At 46.1% G+C, this 19,393-nt stretch overlaps 1 protein-coding gene across 1 annotated transcript; it reads right to left on the reverse strand.

The window, feature by feature from the left end:
* Nucleotides 1–16,880: 16,880 nt before the first annotated feature.
* On the reverse strand, nucleotides 16,881–18,899 carry LOC115312155 (protein ALP1-like). The gene is made up of 3 exons (XM_040502477.2): nucleotides 18,538–18,899; nucleotides 18,253–18,460; nucleotides 16,881–17,652 (listed from the first exon to the last, which is right to left on the reverse strand). Exons 1-3 carry the CDS (start codon nucleotides 18,874–18,876, stop codon nucleotides 17,252–17,254), a joined length of 948 nt encoding a protein of 315 aa, XP_040358411.1. The 5' UTR covers nucleotides 18,877–18,899; the 3' UTR covers nucleotides 16,881–17,251.
* Between the last annotated feature and the right edge of the window lie 494 nt (nucleotides 18,900–19,393).

Consider the following 19,393-nt stretch of genomic DNA (forward strand, 5'->3'; position numbering starts at 1 on the left):
CCATCAAAGACAGCATAATACCGATGCCGGCCAGTTACTGGAACCTCCAAGGAAAGACTAGCCAGCAAAGACAGCAAAAACCCGATGCCGGCCAGTCACTGTAACTTCTACAGTTGGACTGGCCAATGAGCAAGACGAAATCCCGACGCCGGCCGGGGCCGGTAGCTCCCCGGTGCCCATGGCCAGGCGCTGCCATCCTGTTACCATGGGCGGGCGGGCGTAGTCCCGATACCGGCCGACGCGGAGTGCTACCTGCATCTACATGTTGACTGGCACCATATAGTGCCATATACAGGAGTATCAGGCATCCTATACTCTTATATATGGCAGCCACTGGCACCATATATGACTTTATCTGGCAATATATGTCGTCATATATGGTGTCACCTTACCATATCTGCCCTGATTTCAGTCCTTGTATGGCAATATATGATCGTATATGTCTACTTATATGCCCATATACGGCCCTATATTAAACATATCTGGGTCATATATGACATTTCTGTAAGGAATGTGTTGAGGATGCGTGGGCACATCAGTCTCGCGCACCGCTTGGTCGATGGCAGCAGTTCCTGCAACGTCGAACCAGTCTCACTGCGCGTCCCGGTATTGGCTTGTGTGCCTACGTCCGAAGGCAACCATTCGACAATATCTGCATTTTCAAGTCCTGGTCCAGCGGTGGGAAACATTCTGCCCATCTTTGGCCTTCAGAAATCAAGAGAGACTTAAAATAAAATTAAAAGTCGCGAGCAGAATAAAACTTGATTTCTATTTAGTTAAGTTGCAGACTACACGCGTACATCCAATTATTCATCAGCCGGGCTGCAAGTCAGTAAACCAAGTTATGGCACTTGTTTGGCGACTTTGGCCCCTAGCTGCCAGATGAACGCCGAACTATCGGGAAGCGAAGCCTAACTTTGGCACTTGTTTGGTGACTGGGGCGCAAAAATGCCATATTGCAGCCAAACTATCTGAAAGTGAAGCCTAGCTTAGGTGTTTGTTTAGTAATCTTTGCCTAAATATATCAAGTATCAGCGGAACTACGGGGCAACAAGCCTAACTCTGGCATTTGTTGGGCGACTTGGGCCGAAGGTCGCCAGATGACAGCCGAACTATGAGGCAGCGAAGCCTAATTTTGGCCCTTCTTTGGCGAATTAGGGACAAAATACGCAGACTGTTGCTAAGGAAGGTCAGGTTTGGCTCTACTTTTGCTTTTTCGCGCTTTTCAATACCCTGAATTCCCATACAAATGGCAAATGTTGGCCCAGAACTCTGTGCTACCTGGGGTAGCAACTGTCGGTGGGTTATTTTTGCCAAGGGACAAATTCCAGCATTTTAATTTTTAACCTTTATACCAACGGTACTTTAGGCTGACGCGAGGCATAGTTTCTTCAAAGGCGCGCTCTATTTAACTACCTAAAAGAACTAATTTCCAAAACTATAGCACCAGTTTTCAGACTGATCGTTATATTCTATATGGATTAATGGGCAGATAAAACTACACAGGCAATATTTCCTTTTAACCGGTGGTAGCTTGTGCCACCTATTCTTAAAACATTGCTGCCCCCCCTTTTTTTGTTAAACTAATTTTGCTCCCTAAAACCGCTGCAATTATCGCGGGCAAGGGCAATAATTAGCAGTCAGTTCAGATGATAACGAAAGTCTCCTCCAATAAACAATATTCAAGATAATGGCCAATCTGAAGTGTTAGGTGTATTCGGGAGCAATGTAATTTTAAGAGCAACAACTTGGCAGTTCAAAATCGGACCCTGTTTTAGAGATATGTTTTTACAACACGAACTTGAACTGTCGTCTGTCATTGCAGTAGCCCTGTATAAACACGTCAATGCGGACGAGGGTGCACTGCTAGACACCGCTGTGTATTCCAACGTGCACAAATGAACTATTGAAGAAAACCTTTGATATGTCACAGAAAACTGTTGAATTTTTCAACAGATCTGACGTTCAAAGACCAGTCATGGGTGCTGTGAATTGATGTCTGGGTGGTGATCCTATTCGTAGCATGGGAGGGACTGCTCAGCTAGGTTAATTTTATATATTTGGATCAAGGCATCTTGACCTAGGTTCCCCACTCAAGAAGAAATGAGTTTTTTTTTGTTCCGTAAATCGATTGCTTATTTTACACGGAGTCGAGGACAAGTGCCCACGCGGTACTGGCCACGGGCCTGGCGGCGAGTCTCCTAGTGCACACTCCGTTCATCCCCAGTACTATCACTTCACGATTTCTTCACTTTGCAAAGTGTCAGTATCTGTAGCGACTAGCCGATTTCGTAAAGGTGGAATTTAATGTGCGTTGAGTATGAATTTAAAGGTATAAAAATATTAGTTTGACGCAGCGTGGGCGCTATCGCAGCGCATCGAGATGGTTATTGGTCACAAATCATACATGTCGTGCTCTAAGGCAATTGAAGAGCGCCCGTGACGCGCAATGCTACGCGCGGCATTGGGGACTTTTAGCAAACCGTTACCGTGCTCCGCGTACCGCACTACCGCAGACTTAAAAGCCTACTTTTAAGGGCACGCTCCGCGGTCACGGTGCCACCCTGGCGAGAGTTTACAAGCGTGTCTCAAGGACTCCGGAAGAGCGGTACCCGGAACATGGTAACGGTTTGCTAATAGTCTGTATAAAAGAGCAACCGAAAAGAGTTGAGCACGTTGGTTACACATATTTAGGAGACACCAGCTGAACAACCCAAGCACAGAAATGTAAGAAGGACGAGAGAGACGCATTCAACCGCTGGCTTCGAAACCCGCTGGGCGTGTCCCTGCGATGGCTGAACCGCTCCGAAGAAAGCCTGCACATCCTCCAGTATGATTTTCTTTTGTATGCAGCGTGTGAGCAATCTGGCTTGGCAGATGTTGGTTGCAATGAGGAGGCTTAGTCCCGCCGAATAGATGTAAAATTAAATTAATCGTCCTTCTTACACAAATTTAAGAAGGACGAGAGAGACGCATTCCCAGCGGTTGAACGCGTCTCTCTCGTCCTTCTTACATTTCTGTGCTTGGGTCGTTCAGCTGGAGTCTCCTAAATATCTCTATAAAAGAGCCTTCAGGAAGAGACAATTCGTACGAGAAGGTACGAATCGCTTCGAAGGGTTGCTACGACATCAGATGCGCTGCGCCAGGGAACGCCAGGGCACCCGAAACAAAACCGAATTTAATCTCGCACCTGGAGCCACTAGAATATCTTGATGGTCACGCATGAATCGTCTGGTTGAAAGTTAGATGAATATAAGCACATATTTAATTCTACTAACCGTCTGACACAAAATTAAAAAAAAAAAACTTTACTTAAGAATAGAAATCAATAGTGTTCTACAGAGACGAACAAGCGAGTCATTGCAAAACCCGCTCCGCCATCGGAATCATAACATGAATGCAACGTTACATGGACGTGATGGCCGGATGACCGCCATCCAAAAGCGTGGTTACTGCTCAGGCATTTTCGATAGCTCAATAAGTATATAAAAGCAGCAACAATCTCTCAACCTGCCTCTTTCCACAGTATTTTATGCTGTGATGGCGTCTAAATGCCTCCCCTGTACTTTGAAAGCGTGAGTTTGTCGCGCGGTGTAGCATATCCCAGTCATTATCTGAGATCGTAGGCGCCGCTTTCTTAAAAACTCGTAAGAGGTTAGGTTTCGATCGCACGCGGTCTAGTCGAACGTTGTGTTAGAAATGATAAATAGAGCTTAAAAATAAAATTGCAGAATTCAAGAGGTGCGGCAGACACCAAGGGCCGTACGCTAGCCTGTCATTTATTTATTTATTTATTGAAAGTACCCTCAGGGCCCGAAGGCATTACAGAGCGCGAGAGCACATACATGAAACAAAGATAGTAATATAGTAACAAGTGAACAGTATTAAATATACAACAAACAAAGAAAAATAATAACAATAGGTCATGGGTCACTGCTAAAATAGCTAGTGATAGAATTTCTAAACAGGTTAGTATCAATTATAGTAGCAATCAAAACGGGGAGGTGGTTCCATTCCTCGGCTGTGCAGGGTAAAAAAGGAGATTTAAATGTTGTGGTAAACGAACTTGGAACTCCAATTTTATGCTGATGGTCAAGATGGGATGTAATGTAAAAGGCGGGAGTAATCATCCGATTGCGCAGGAGAGGGTTGTGAAAATACATTTTATAAAATAGACATAGGCGTGAAATTTTGCGTTGCAAGGAGAGAAGTGGTAAACATAAACTATTTTTCATTGATGTGACACTAGCATTACGATGGTAGTTGGAAAGAATGAAACGGGCTGACCTATTCTGAATGGATTCCAATACAGTGATTAGAGTATCGTGACCGGGATCCCAGATGGAGGCTGCAAATTCTAATTTAGGCCTGATTAATGTTTTGTAGAGGATCAATTTTAGTGAAATAGTTGCCAATGAAAAGTTGCGTTTTAAGAAGCCCAACATGCAGTTAGCACGGGTAGCGACATACTGAATGTGGGGTTTCCGTGAAAGGTTATTTGTTAAGTGAACACCAAGGTACCTGTACGTTGCCACTTGCTCCAAAAGGTTGCCATCTAGGTGGTAACAGAGACTGTTGTTAGGCTTGCGGGACACTCTTATCTGTTTACATTTAGTAGTGTTTAGTTTCATTCGCCATAATTCATACCAACGAGAGACACAGTTAATATCAGACTGAAGTGTAGTCAGGTCAGAATCGTGACAGATTTCACGGTAAATTACACAGTCATCGGCGAAGAGACACCGGATGAAGACACATTAATGAAAAGATCGTTAATATAGATTAAAAATAGTAGTGGGCCTAAAACCGACACTTGAGGAACTCCAGAATTCACAGACACAGGAGGAGAGTTTTCGTTGCTAATTGTCACAAACTCTGAAACGGTTATTTAGAAAAGACCGAATCCATCGAGAACGTTAGGGTCAATGTTAAGTTTTGAAAGTTTTTACAGTAATAGCTCGTGACACCCCTTATCAATGCCTTGGCGAAATCTAAGAAAATGCTGTCCACCTGGGAGCCTCGGCCAAGAATAGAATGAATGTCATGAGTGAAGGATAGGAGCTGAGTATCACAAGATAATGATTTACGAAATCCTTGCTGTGCTTCGGTGAAAAAATTAATCGACTCTAGGAATTGTACGAGTTGAGAAAAGATAACGTGTTCCAGAAGTTTACATGGTATGCTGGTTAATGAAATAGGACGATAATTGTTAGGGGAATACTTATCGCCACCTTTCGGAATTGGAACCACCTTCCCCACTCGCCAATCACAAGGTAAAATACCATCTTGCAGCGACTGTTCAAACAATTTTCAGATAATAAGAGACAAGTATAGTTTAGTGTTTTTCAAAAACTTAGAATTACTTCCGTCCACTCCTGATGAGGATGATAACTTCAGTTCATCTATAATTTTCGCAATACCAGCAGGATCAACAAAGATAGAATCCATTGGCAGATAACAGGAACAGTTCATCGAAGGGTAAGTTATGTTGCAAATATCGGAGAGATTCCATAAATATATTATTATAGACATTAGCACATTCGTCACTGGGCACGCTGTCACCACTAGAGGTTGTAAGAGAAATTGAAAAACAGTCCTTTTTGTTAACAGTATTCCAAAATTTAATGGGGTTATTTACCAACATGTCTGGAAGACTATGTGTGAAAAAGTGAGATTTAGCGCCTTCAATCGCTTTTTTGTACAATTCTACAGAATTGTGATATGCGGCCAGCGACGCTCACACTGGGAAAACTTGGCCGCACGGTGCAAGCGCTTTTTTTATCTGACAGTCTCTTCAGGGCTTTCGTGAACCAAGGTGACTGATTATGTTCAAGTATATTTCGGAGCGGTACGTATTTGTCGATAAGGGAGATTATCTTATCTTTATACGAATTCCAATTTTAGTCAACAGAGCGCCCCGAAAAGTCTGTCAAATACTGGTCAAAGAAAACCGCAATATCATTGTTGTTCTGATCAAAATTCGCGCTACTGTAATCGCGTATTTTCTTTCGTTGGTCAGTCGGCCTAGATACCGACGTTTTGAAATGAAAATGTAATATAGAGTGATCACTGATCCCTGGAAGATAAGTTATGTCACTTGCATGTTCAGGGTGAGTAGTCAATATTAGATCTAAAACACTTGCTGTCTTCGGAGACACTCTGGTGGGATGAAGAACTAATTGCGAAAGGTTAAAATCCAGACACAAGTTAATGAACGAATTACACTCTGTAGTGTGTACATTCATACAATGAACGTCATCTGACCATGATATAGCGGGCAAATTAAAGTCACCCAGAAGGAAGATGGGTGCGCTGGGATACCGCATCACTATTTTGTTAATGGCGTTTTGCAAAGTCTCAACAAATGACGACGAAGATGAGGGTGGCCGATAACATACTCCCATGATTCACTTCTTATGGTTCAAAACCAGGCCGACCCAGGTTAGTTATATATCGCACGCAATGTTTAATGATAAAGATTTAATATGGTCAGCAATTGCAATCAGGACGCTAATTCTACACCTGTCCTGTCTATCGTTCCGATACACATTGAACTTTTTTGAACCATCAAACAGTTCACTGTTCCGTATCTTCCCAGAAAGCCATGTTTCGGTTAGAACAACAACATCAGCATCGCTAGTATCAATGATGGAACACAATTCATCACGTTTTTTTATTACACTCCTTATGTTAGTGAACAAAACAGAGGCGTCGGTAAACTGTGACAGCCTGGCTCTACCCCTCTACAAATCCTACGTTGGCGAGCGCGCCTCGGCGGAATCTTGAGTAAGAGATGACTGTGTCTGGGGAATTGTCGGCTGTGCGGGAGAGACAATAGGAAAACTAGAAGGACCTAGCTCGTAGACTTCGCCATTTGTCGAGTTGAAAGCGTAACGCCGGTCGTTAATTTGCAGCTTGTTGTACCTAAGCTTAAACGTTCCTCCGTTAGATTTATAAATTCTAAGTCTTTCTCTCGCATTACGCGTGGCAAACAAAAAGTCTTCGCTAACCATAATACGGTGCGTTTTTAATGCTTGTCTTGCTATCAGGATCTGGTCCCGCAGTTTAAATGACGAAAATTTTATAATTATAGGTCGGCATTTTTCGTGATAGAATCTTCCGAGACGATGAGCCCGAACAATAGAGTCGCCCGTAAATGGCATGCCAAGGGACGTTCGAAAAACGCTGAACATTCTTGCTTCCGTCTGGGCCCAAGATTCTGGTATGGCGTCAGTGACCCCAAAAAATATCAGATTGTCTCGACGGGACTGATCTTCCGCCTCGTCAAGACGTGCTCGCAATGCAATATTTTCGCCTTGTAAATCATCAGCAACATTTCTGGCGTCGATTACTGCTGTTTGAAGTTGTGCTACAACAGAGGCGGTGGATTCAACTGCAAGGAGCCTCGAGTCCTCAAATGAGCGCCGCCTATCGCTAAAGTGACATTAGATGAAGCGTAGAAGACGACGTTTCATTCCCTCAATTTTCATTCGATCGAGTGAGTGCCTCCCCAACTGAACAAGCTAGTAGGACATGGTAAAATTCCCGAAGTATGTCAAAGGCATTAAGTGCTAATATTGGCGTGCCAAGTCCATTTTCTATGCTACCGAAAATTCACTAAGAAGGAACCCAGGCCGTCCCATTATATCTTGATCAGGAACCTTCACCGAACCAATATCTCGCTACATTGATGACTTAATTAGGAACATCCCACCCAGCTTCCCATCGTACATCCAGTACACAAAGCACTGTCTAAAATTATTGTTCTTAGAGATGCTTTCCTCGTTATGAAGGGCGTGTCGGCTTTAAATACAAACATCCCTCACAATGGTTGCACAGAGGCCCTTGTGAATACGTACGACACTCACACGAAAAATGAATTTCCAAATTACCATGTCCTGGCTGACGTCTCACCCGTCTGGCGCTTGAGTTCAATATTCTTAAATTCGATTGAAGTTTCCTTGTTCAAACTAGTGGTACTGCAATTGGAAAAAAAGATGGCACTTAACTACATTAATATTTCGATAGAAAATATAGAATACAACTTTTTGTCATCCCGTTCACTCAAACCACTCTTCTATAAAAAGTATATTGACGAAATATTTATTTTCTGGTCGCATAGAGAAGAAGGGTTTCTCGAGCTCGTTAGAGCGTTTGATGTAACGCAACCCTCCATTTTTAACATATACATTTGTTTTCAAAATTTGAGATTACCTTTATAGATTTAAGAGTGTTAAATAATGACTTCAAATCGGCCAACCAACTGCACCGAAAACCGACGCATCGTAAGAAATATTTGCACTACGACAGTTGTCACCCACGGCCCTGCAAAATGGCATACCTTAAACCAGGCTCATAAGTTAAACGTGTACCTTCACAAAATGACAATTTTATGTAAAAACATTGAGCAATTACAACTAAACCTGAAGGAACAGAACTATCCGTACAAGATCATAGACCACGCCACCAATATTGCACAGGCCCTAGATTGTGGCCTCTTCCTAAGTCTGTCGAGCCCTCAGACAGAGAAGCGTCGTGCGCTTCGCATACGAAGTTTTAACATTAAGACTACGAATGCCGCACCCATAATAAAGTTAGTTTTACCCTATTTCAGCTAAGTGAACGCAACGCAAAAACGATCCCTTTCGCTCTCCAAGTAGTCTACAGACGCTCATGCAATCTTAAGGACGCCATAGATAGGTCTAATAAAAGTTACACCTAAAGCACTGGTAGTCGCTCTTGCGAAAGAACAAATAGCGAGGCGTGTCGACACCCACCGACGTAAACTACGGTAGAAAGTAAGAATTCCACTTTTAACTACATAATTCACGGAAACTCAAACTGCGGCACAAGTATTCTGATATACCTCATCACATGAGACACCTGCGATAAACTACGTGCACCGCACCAGCGCACCGTTTTGATTAAGATTTAACATCCGCAAAGCAGATGTAAAGCCATTTACTCTTTCAAAACATATGGCTTTAGGAGGTTCGGTGCCGCCATGACGTGCGCAGTACGCTTGCGCCTTCTTCTACTTCAGATCGCTGCTGTTGCATGGGCCGGTGACAAATATATCATCGTCAAACCTCGGGATCGAAATAAAGCCACCAGTTTTCATCGCAGCACCCAACATCAGCGGTTTTTCTGCAAGATGCCTGGCGTGTCTGCCGGCTGAGCGTCACATCGTATAACCACAGCCTACAAAAGGACGCATCACTCACACTTCGGACGGGGTTCGGTGCCGGCATGACGTGCGCGGTAAGCCTGCGCCTTCTACTCCAGATCGCTCCTGTTGCAAGGACCGGCGAACCAAACTATCATCGTCAAACCTCGGAACCGCGCGGATCGGAAGAAAGCCACCAGTTTTCATCGCAGCACCCAATATCAGCGGTTTTTCTGCAAGATGCCTGGCGTGTCTGGCGGCGAAGCGGTACATCGTATGACCACAGCCTACAAAAGGACGCATCACTCACACTTCGGACGGGGTTCGGTGCCGCCATTACGTGCGCGGTACTCCTGCGCCTTCTACTCCAGATCGCTGCTGTTGCAAGGACCGGTGAACCAAAGTATCATCGTCAAACCTCGGAACCGCGCGGATCGGGAGAAAGCCACCAGTTTCCATCGTAGCACCCAACATCATCGGTTTTTCTGCGCGATGCCTTCGTGTCTGGCAGCAAAGCGGTACATCGTATGACCACAGCCTGCAAAAGGACGCATCACTCACACTTCGGACGGGGTTCGGTGCTGCCATGACGTGCGCAGTACACTTAGGCCTTCTTCTACTTTAGATCGGTCCTGTTGCATGGGCCGGTGAAGCAATGTATCATCGTCAAACCTCGGAACCGCGCGGATCGAAAGAAAGCCACCAGTTTTCGTCGCAGCACCCAACATCAGCGGTTTTTCCAGATGCCTGGCGTGTCTGGCGGCGAAGCGGTACATCGTATGACCACAGCCTACAAAAGGACGCATCACTCACACTTCGGACGGGGTTCGGTGCCGGCACGACGTGCGCAGTACGCTTACGTCATCTTCTACTTCAGATTGCCGCTGTTGCACTGGCCGGTGAACCAATGTATCATCGTCAAACCTCGGAACCGCAGGGATTGAAAGAAAGCCACCAGTTTTCATCGCAATACCCAAAATCAGCGGTTTTTCTGCAAGATGCCTGGCATGTCTGGCGGCGAAGCGTTACATCGTATGACCACAGCCTACAGAAGGACGCATCACTTACACTTCGGGCGGGGTTTGGTGCCGGCATGACGTGCGCAGTACGCTTACGCCCTCTTCTACTTCAGATTGCTTCTGTTGCACGGGCCAGTGAACAAATGTATCTTAGTCAAACTTCAGAACCTTATGGATTGGAAGAAAGCTACCAGTTTTCATCGCAGCACTCAACATCAGCGGTTTTTCTGCAAGATGCTGGCGTCTCTGGCGGCGAAGCGGTACATCGTATGACCACAGCCTACAAAAGGACGCATCACTCACACTTCGGACGGGGTTCGGTGCCGGCACGACGTGCGCAGTACGCTTACGTCATCTTCTACTTCAGATTGCCACTGTTGCACGGGCCGGTGAACCAATGTATCATCGTCAAACCTCGGAACCGCAGGGATCGAAAGAAAGCCACCAGTTTTCATCGCAATACCCAAAATCAGCGGTTTTTCTGCAAGATGCCTGGCATGTCTGGCGGCGAAGCGTTACATCGTATGACCACAGCCTAAAAAAGGACGCATCACTCACACTTCGGAGGGGGTTTGGTGCCGGCATCACGAGCGAAGTACGCTTACGTCATCTTCTACTTCAGATTGCCGCTGTTGCACTGGCCGGTGAACCAATGTATCGTCGTCAAACCTCGGAACCGCGCGGATCGAAAGAAAGCCACCAGTTTTCGTCGCAGCACCCAACATCGGCGGTTTTTCTGAAAGATACCTGGCATGTCTTCCGGCGAAGCGGTACATCGTATGACCACAGCCTGCAAAGGGACGCATCACTCACACTTCGGACGGGGTACGGCTCCGGCATGACCTGCGCAGTACGCTTACTCCTTCTTCTAATTCAAATCGCTGCTGTTGCATGGGCCGGTGAACCAATGTATCATCGTCAAACCTCGGAACTGCGCGGATCGAAAGAAAGCCACCAGTTGTCGTCGCAACACCCAACATCAGTGGTTATTCTGCAAGATGCCTGGCGTGTCTGGCAGCAAAGCGCTTCATCGTATGACCACAGCCTCCAAAAGGACGCATCACTCACACTTCGGACGGGGTTCGGTTCCGGCATGACCTGCGCAGTACGCTCACTCCTTCTTCTACTTCAGATCGCTGCTGTTCCAAGGGCCGGTTAACCAATGTATCATCGTCAAACCTCGGTACCCCCGGATCGAAAGAAAGCCACCAGTTTTCATCGCAGCACTCAACATTAGCGTTTTTTCTGCAAGGTGCATGGCGTGTCTGGCGGCGAAGCGGTGCATCGTATGACCACAGCCTGCAAAATTACGCATCACTCACACTTCGGACGGGGTTCCGTGACGGCATGACGTGCGCAGTACGCTTACGCCTTCTTCTACTTCACATTTCTGCTGTTGCACGGCCCGGTGAATCAATCTATCATCGTCAAACCTCGGAACCGCGCCGATCGGAAGTAAGTCACCCGTTTTCATCGCAGCACCCAAGATCAGCGGTTTTTCTGCAAGATGCCTGGCGTGTCTGGCGGCGAAGCGGTACATCGTATGACCACAGCCTACAAAAGGACCCATCGCTCACACTTCGGACGAGTTCGGTTCCTGCGTGACCTCCCTGCTGGAAATGGCAGGCCTTTTCCAATTGAAATGCATAGCCAAAGCCTATGAGCATGAATGTGCAACTGGTGCTGATAAGAAAATCCGATGTCTTGCACAATGGTGCAGCTGGAAATGCTGCAGAGAGGCTGCAGCACGGGGGAAGGCAAAATAATAGGTCGAGGGAAAGTCAACTTTAGGGGGCAAGCGCCACGATGCCAATTGTGTCAATGTGCACGAATATCAGTTTGCTCATTGCAGCCAGGGGCGCTATGTGGCAGAGCCATTGTGCGGGAGATAGCAATGAGCCATGCACTGCAGAGAAGCAAACTCGGTGCAGTATGGCAGTGACAATGCTCAATCGCCAAATTAGCACACACTAGCAAAACGTTTCTATGAAACCGATAGAGATTTTTATGGGATCAATAGGATTTCATCGTAACAATCGGCATTTCTACTGGGCCGATAAAAAGTTATATCGTACCAATACAGACTTCTCTTGTACCATTAGGAACTTCAGTGGGACACATAGAAACTTCTATGGGAACAACACGAATGTCTTCCGGTCCAATTCAAGTGCCTATTGGTCCTTCAATAGCACAAATAAGAAGTTGTACTGGTTATACTGAAAGCTTCATGGCTTAAATGAAATGCATTTCAGATCGAGAACTTTTAATGGTCGACTGGGAATTTCTATTAGACCATTTGAGATGACGATCATAGAGAACATGAAATCTATTAAGTGGGCATCTATCAGGTTAAACAGTATGCTTAGTGGAGAAATTAAAGGTGTTATATACTAAAGTTTTTTTGTTTTAAGCACAGGAAAATACTTTTTTCCGCAAACATAGCCGATGGCAGGCACAGCCGGGATTTTGATTCGCCCATGACAAATTGCTTTATGAGGGGGAGGGGGGAGAGGAGGCCCCACCAAATGGAAGGTGTGGGAGGAGGGGGGGCAGGCCCTATGGGTCCCCCCCCCCCCCCCCCCCTGCAGATACGTTCCGTGCCGGCCCGATGGGTTCCTCTTTACAAATAAACATTTTCTTTTTAGCTATATAACTCGGGTTGGGCCATATAGACATTAATTAAACAAAATTTTCAGTTAATAGAGAGTATTAGCTTACCGCCTACCGGGCGACCGGGAGGTTACCGCGACCGTCACTGCAGAACTGCGCATGCGCCAATTATGCCACGCTACTCGGTTTACCGCGTTTATTGTCAATGGCGACTGCCGGGCATCGGCTCCGACGGCCGGCGTAGACTAATCACTTACTGTTTTGGAATGGCGGGGGAGGCGTCTAGAAACAATCGTCGCACCACATAACATGGGAAAGGGCAAGTGAAGCGGCTCTGGTTGGCCTATAAAGGCTTTCGCCTACCCGAGGTCCATAGCAAAAATCCGGGCTTCCATGGCCGCCGGACAGGCCGGTTGAATAGATGGATGGTAACTGCTATGCCCCTTGTTTCGGGCGGCAACCTGAGCCACCTAGCCGACATTAGAGACTGGTGCTGATGGCAATGGAGCTGCGAATGCAAACTAGCAGCGTACAGGATGATGCTGTTTGCTTGCATTCGTGGGAGAACGGTGGCCGAGTGGGCTAACGCACCACAGCTCGGAGCACGTGTAGCGAAAGCTCGCGCTGCAGAACTCAGAGCACTGGGTTCAAATCCCCGTCCCTGCCCGGTTCGATCTGGACGAGCATCGTACCGGCTGCGTTCGTATAACCATGACTGGTGGTGCACGTTAAAGACTCCAGGTTTTCGGTCGTACCGCACTGGCCACACTGCCCATCTACCGCAAAGAAACAGTATCGCCAAATTCAGGCAGACTAACCTCGCGCTGTGTAAATATTCACACAACGACCAATTTCACTTTTTCTTTTGGCTTGCATTCGTTCCAATAAGCTTTCTATTCATTTGCGCGCTCCAATAAATTACCAGTTGCCACAAATCTCCTCAAGTAACCGCATGTTTTTTGTTTTGTTTTTTTATCACAGGGAACAAACAAATATATGAAAGAAAAGAAGAGGATCCAACATTACATTGCAATTTCTTTGCAAGCTAGCCAAGACTAGACTGCAGCGTCTTAGCGATCATGGCAATGGCGCGTAGTGAGAAGGTAGTATGTGGCCCTGCGCCTGTTTTGAGAATGCGTTTCAGCGCGTCCGATGATATATGTCTTTTGCAAGAGGCCGTCAATGCAGCACCATTTTCCAACCAGGCGAAGTGGTGCGAGGTAGCCGCGAACGTAAGTTCGGCCACCGGCAAAGATTTCACACCGCGCGGCGTGATGGAACGACTAGACCTCCTGCTGACCTATTTCCTTCGGGAGGAAAGGCACAATCTCCGAAAGTAAGTCGATCCTCGAGGTGCTACGTAATAGAGTATTAACACTTGCTAATAAGTGTTGGCGCTCTTGACTCAGGTCCGGCACAGAGGAACAATACTCTGAGAAAGAGAGACTCCTGCAAGATGTCGCAGAGCTTGCGCGGGAGCTGGGATACAAGCCCAAAACGGTCCTCAGGAAAAGGACCTTGTGCGCTCCAAGGAAAGTCTCGGCGCAACCACGTGCTCCGGCGCGAGACTCCGCTAAGGCGGCGAGAGACGTCGCCGCTCTGGAAGGGTTCAATGCCGCGACCCCAAATGACGCCGCTGAAGGTGGGGAAGTTATCTGACAAGTTGGCACGTGGTCCATGGTTTACTTCTGTCTACTTTATGAAGTACATTCCGCCAATTTATATACTCCTCAAATAAGATTTGAGTAAAACCCTAAATCATTATTGGCATTTCTATCCTTGCGTGTTTCAAACGAGGTATACAGCAGGGGTGATTGCTAGAAGCTAAATGTACAGCTAATAGGCTCAGCTGTCCACAACATTTTTTTTCCTTATCGGTATTGCGGTGTCCAAGCCACCCCCATCTACATAAAGATTACGTCACGATGCGCAGCTGTATCATTGGTTTTGCTAAAGCTACTTTTTTTCACTTGAGTTATTACGCGTATTTTGTTGTCTCCCTACAGAGATGTTAAAGAAATATAATAGACCTGGTAATCACATCGATCTCATTAGTTACTGCGCCATGGGCGATATGTTGTCCCATGTGCATTAATCATGTTTCTAAACCCAGGCGAGAACAGTTCGGGACTTGGTGCGACAGCATCTGCAGCAGACTTGCTGGAGCAGATATAGAATGTGGCAGAACACCAGGATGCTGTAGAGGAGCCAGCAAATTTGAGCCAAAGCATGTCCAGCTCTCAATCCTCTCTCGACGAGCAAATACCCAGCACACCTCATTTAGCCCCACCAAGAGGTTAGTAAGAATCACGCTTTATTGGCTGCGTGAGGAAATCCTCTGTACTAGGTTCAAATCGTTCCAATATAGCGATCTTTGAAGGAACCATAAAGCAATTTTCAAATTTGTTCGAAATGGTTGCACAAAAAAAATCTGACTAATATTTCTGTGCCACGTTCAGAAAAAGTGCTTCATTCAAAAAAAATTTTACTGTGAACTTATTGAAATCCTGCTTTCGGGAAAGCACTTTGGGGCTGATGATGAAACGAAACAGTCTTTACATCTCAATCGAGACACGGGACAGCACGCCTTTCGACTTGTAAAACACAAATGATTTTATTCCTGTTAAGTTTCGAGTTGCCGGGCCGCCGGAAGGGAAGAGAGGGACAGCAGGAAAGGGCAGTGTTGTGGGAAGGAGCTGGCCTCCACACACGGTCGAAGTTTTTAGGCCACTGTCTGTGTCGTTGACGTCGCCAACTCAGACGCTAGGAAAGCCGCTTTTCTCACCGACAACACAGGCGAAGGCGACGAAATCTTGTTACGTGCCTCCTTCAATGCTGTACGCTTCGATATTTTCCTGCGTATAACAATGCGCTTTGCTGGCTCCTCATCCAGAAACTGTGCAAATATTCCCATTTCATCAGGCTGCTGCATCTCCTGTGTACTGTCTGGTTTCTTTCTTTATTGCACTTTATTATGTAGAGGCAGGTGTTAACTTCTCCTATTATAATATTCTATGCGAGGGTTATAAGTAAAAAGGTAATTGATATATTGTGTTAAATATTGGAAACAACTCAAATTTTCAATTTCCTCATATCTCCGGCAACATTTATAATGGATTACCGTTGCTATATTCCGTATTAAAATTTTTTTCTTGTTTATAATGGCAATGAACCATGTGAGCAATGCCCCTAAGTATCTGTATGCATGGTATCTGGTAGCAGTTGGCCTCTAGCTACTTAGAGAAGCCTTTCAACAGAATGTAGTGTGGTCTTTACAATTGTTTCTTGTTTTCTGCAGGAATGCAGAGACAAAATGCGGCCACACTAAGCTACTTACGCCTTCGTGGGAAGCGAGAATCGGACATCGAGAACAGGCGGCTCGCACTTGAGGAAAAAAGGCTTGCATTTGAAATGCAGAAACATGAAGACGAAATGCGTGAAAAGGAATGCAAAAGACTAGCCAAGGAAGAGGAGAAAAAAACGGCTGCGGCGCTCCAGGATGGCCAGCTCAAGCTCATTCAAACATTAATAGCAAAGCTGGATAAACAATAAAGCAACTAGAAAACCGTACTTATCTTTATCGCAAGGGAGACAAAGTGTCTGGTAATTACATCGACTCAGCCTTTTATTGAAACAATCTATACTACATATCGAAACAGAATGGCCAAAACCAGCAGGGGCGGATCAGGATTTCTTTCCAAGAGGGGGTCAGGCCAGGGGGCGGAGGGAGAGAGCATGCTTACACACGGCCGAATATATGGCCCTAACTAAGACGTACGTGCTATCTCATTATGCCATTGTCCAATGTAATTCCAGGAGTGAAGATTGTGTTCGACTGCATTCAGCAAATCTCATTAAGAGTGACTTCCGGCTGCAAATTCAAAATTCCAGAGAGGGCAGGACATCCTGACTACCCCGTGTGTCCGCCCTCTAGAGCCAGTAACAAAGCAATAAAACGGTAGAGATGCTGAAGAGTTTGCGACAGTTAATCATGGCGACAGTTCCCCAAGATGGAAATATTTTAGAAGGATGCAGAAAAGAGGACATAATAGCTCTGCACCTTCTGAGGATGTTATTGTGTCCTTTCTGAATCCTTACAATATATATTGCAGTCTAGGGAACACTGATTGATTCATTATTTTATTAATTATCACCCTTAAATGTCCACGGGGTGCTTTACATAGGGGGAGGGGGCAAAACTCGCATGTAAATTGAAACAGAAACACACAAACTAGGATAGCAAACACAAAAAAAAAATTAGAACAAATTCAGATAATGAAAGCAGCTCAAAGAGAACTTTCGATTTACATACGTAGAAACACAGCGTTACATGCCGCGCAAAATGGAAACAGCGGACCTGAAGTAGAATTGAAACTAGAAAGAAAGGAACACTTGGTGTCCTATGCTATACATTTACATGCAAGTGCATCTATATACACCAAACATAACATGAAGTTTACGAATCAAGGGAAAGGGGTACAAGGTAATCATCAAGGGCGGGTGCCTCGACCTCAAAGAAATTAGACACTTGACTGCCGTATAGGCATGTGTGACAATTTGACAGTAGGGTGGCAACCTTATACATGCGCCCAAGTCTTTGACGCGACATTTTCTGGTTCTTGTGGAAATCCACAAAAGCAAAATCTGCGGCCACCTTCCCAAACCCCCACTCGACCGCCTGGCGGACTGTACTCATCCTCTTGTTAAAGAGAGCTTCGTGCGGCAGCCGGCGGGAGCCTCCAAATGGCTTGAGAAGGAGAGGCCGCAGTGGGTACGCTGGGTCCCCGTAGATGACGTATCTTTCACCGTGGTTGATGGCTTGCAAGTTGTCATAAAGGGCGGTGTCTTTGAGGATACCTGACATTGGTTATTTGCATACTTTTATTGGCACTGAACATCCAAGACCAAGGCCTCTCTTACATTTAGGAGCGACCTTAGGAGCTTCTTAAAAAAATGGAAAGTGAAACTCTTATTCTCTGATATCCCGTGGAATTTGTTCTACTTCATCATTTGAGCTGTGTGAAACCATTCTTTTGCCATATACTGCTTTAGTTTCTTTAGGAATGGAGGACTACACCCATTCTCAACTTTGTGTTCGTTGAATGGAAAGCTGTACACTGCGAGACAGGGCCTGCGCTGTATTGCGACTCCCACCAAATAAATATGGTACAGCGATGAAACCCATCGGCCTGGTTCCTTGGATACAACGCTTATATCGTGTTCAAAGTAGGTTTCAGCCCTTCATGCCATGTAGCTGGATGCTTATGAGTAATACTGTGGACAATGCTTGCTATTTAGATATTTGTCTACTACCGCGCGAACGAAAGAAACAATGCTAAGGTAACTTAGAACTAACTGCGCACACTCGCATAGGGTCGGTTGTTATTGTAACCTCGTGCAAAAAAAAATGTGCATGGAAAGCATCAACGAAAATCTGAGCACAAAGAAGACACTTGCCTGCGTCATGTCGTCGCCCATTAAAAGGGCCAACTAATTGGCAGATGATGCCGTTGGCAGACATCAGTGCTTGATATTTCTGCACGTGGTGCCGCTTGTGTCCGGAGAAATGCTCCTGTTGCCCCACCGACGGCCGGCAGATATGTCGGGCAGTGCCGTCGATGAAGCCCCAGCAGTTCTTTAACGGCGCACCTCTCGCATGCACCGCCTGCAAAACATCGCCCGGAAATTAAGGTTGACAGATGCCCCAGCGCAAACACCTGCAAAAGGCCGGCGTATTCTCACCTCGGAGAGCTTCTTGAGGCAGGGCACGTCAAGCCACTTGTGGTTCGTCAGGTCTGATAGCAGATGTCCAAACTGGTATTCTATATGCGCCATGACAGTGCTTACTACGCTCGAAATGACCGAGCTGTGCCGACCGAACGTTCTTTCTAAATCGCAAAGGCGATTGGGGTACGCCAGCCTTCGCAGGGTCATGCACAGCGCCTCGTACCCCGGAACCCTCACTCGCTGGGCGCTTTTCACCTCGGCTGGAATTTTTAGAGCTGCCACCAGATCTTCTAAATCCATTTTTTTCAAATCTAAAGCTCCTTTTGAACGTCCACTCGTCCATGTTCGGAACATCTACAAATCCGTGCTGCCCAATGTTGCGTCTGGGGACAGGCTCTGATTGAACAGAATATATCGCTTCAATCTCCGGCCACGTTAGCCCATCTAACAGTAAATTGTCGCCCAACACGCTGTAGCGCGCCATCACACCCGTGGAAGGAGCCGATGATCCGAACCGAGGCTGCCGCAGGTTACCTTCGATAGCACCACGTTGCACCACGGGCAAGGTGAGCACACGAGACGGCGTCGGCTAGCCCTCGACGGATGCGTTTGGCTTGAGGCGCGACCAGTATCCAACAGCTTAGCTGACAAAGTTACTTGGTCGTATACCAAGGAAGTACCACTATAACTACTCGTAATGAGGAAAATATTTTTTAAAAGTGGCTTTTTATGCGGCATTTGTCCAAATAAATGTACCGCTTTAAAAACGAACCACGCCGGTATTCACTATCATCATCATGACTTTTTCCAGCCGTTGGAGAAAGAAGAAACTTCCATAGGCGCGGTCAGGCGCGGTTACGGTATGCTAAAA

Source organism: Ixodes scapularis, unplaced genomic scaffold, assembly GCF_016920785.2.
Source record: "Ixodes scapularis isolate PalLabHiFi unplaced genomic scaffold, ASM1692078v2 PGA_scaffold12__126_contigs__length_90152505, whole genome shotgun sequence".
In the NCBI taxonomy this organism is placed as follows: Eukaryota; Metazoa; Arthropoda; class Arachnida; order Ixodida; family Ixodidae; genus Ixodes; species Ixodes scapularis.

Excerpts from the sequence above, each read along its gene's own strand:
- LOC115312155 (XM_040502477.2), bottom strand. The coding sequence starts at position 18,876 with ATGTTCCGAACATGGACGAGTGGACGTTCAAAAGGAGCTTTAGATTTG. Across the intron at positions 18,461-18,537 it reads GCCTCAAGAAGCTCTCCGAG|GCGGTGCATGCGAGAGGTGC; the intron begins GTGAGAATACGC and ends GATGTTTTGCAG. Across the intron at positions 17,653-18,252 it reads TGGGCGACGACATGACGCAG|GTATCCTCAAAGACACCGCC; the intron begins GCAAGTGTCTTC and ends AACCAATGTCAG.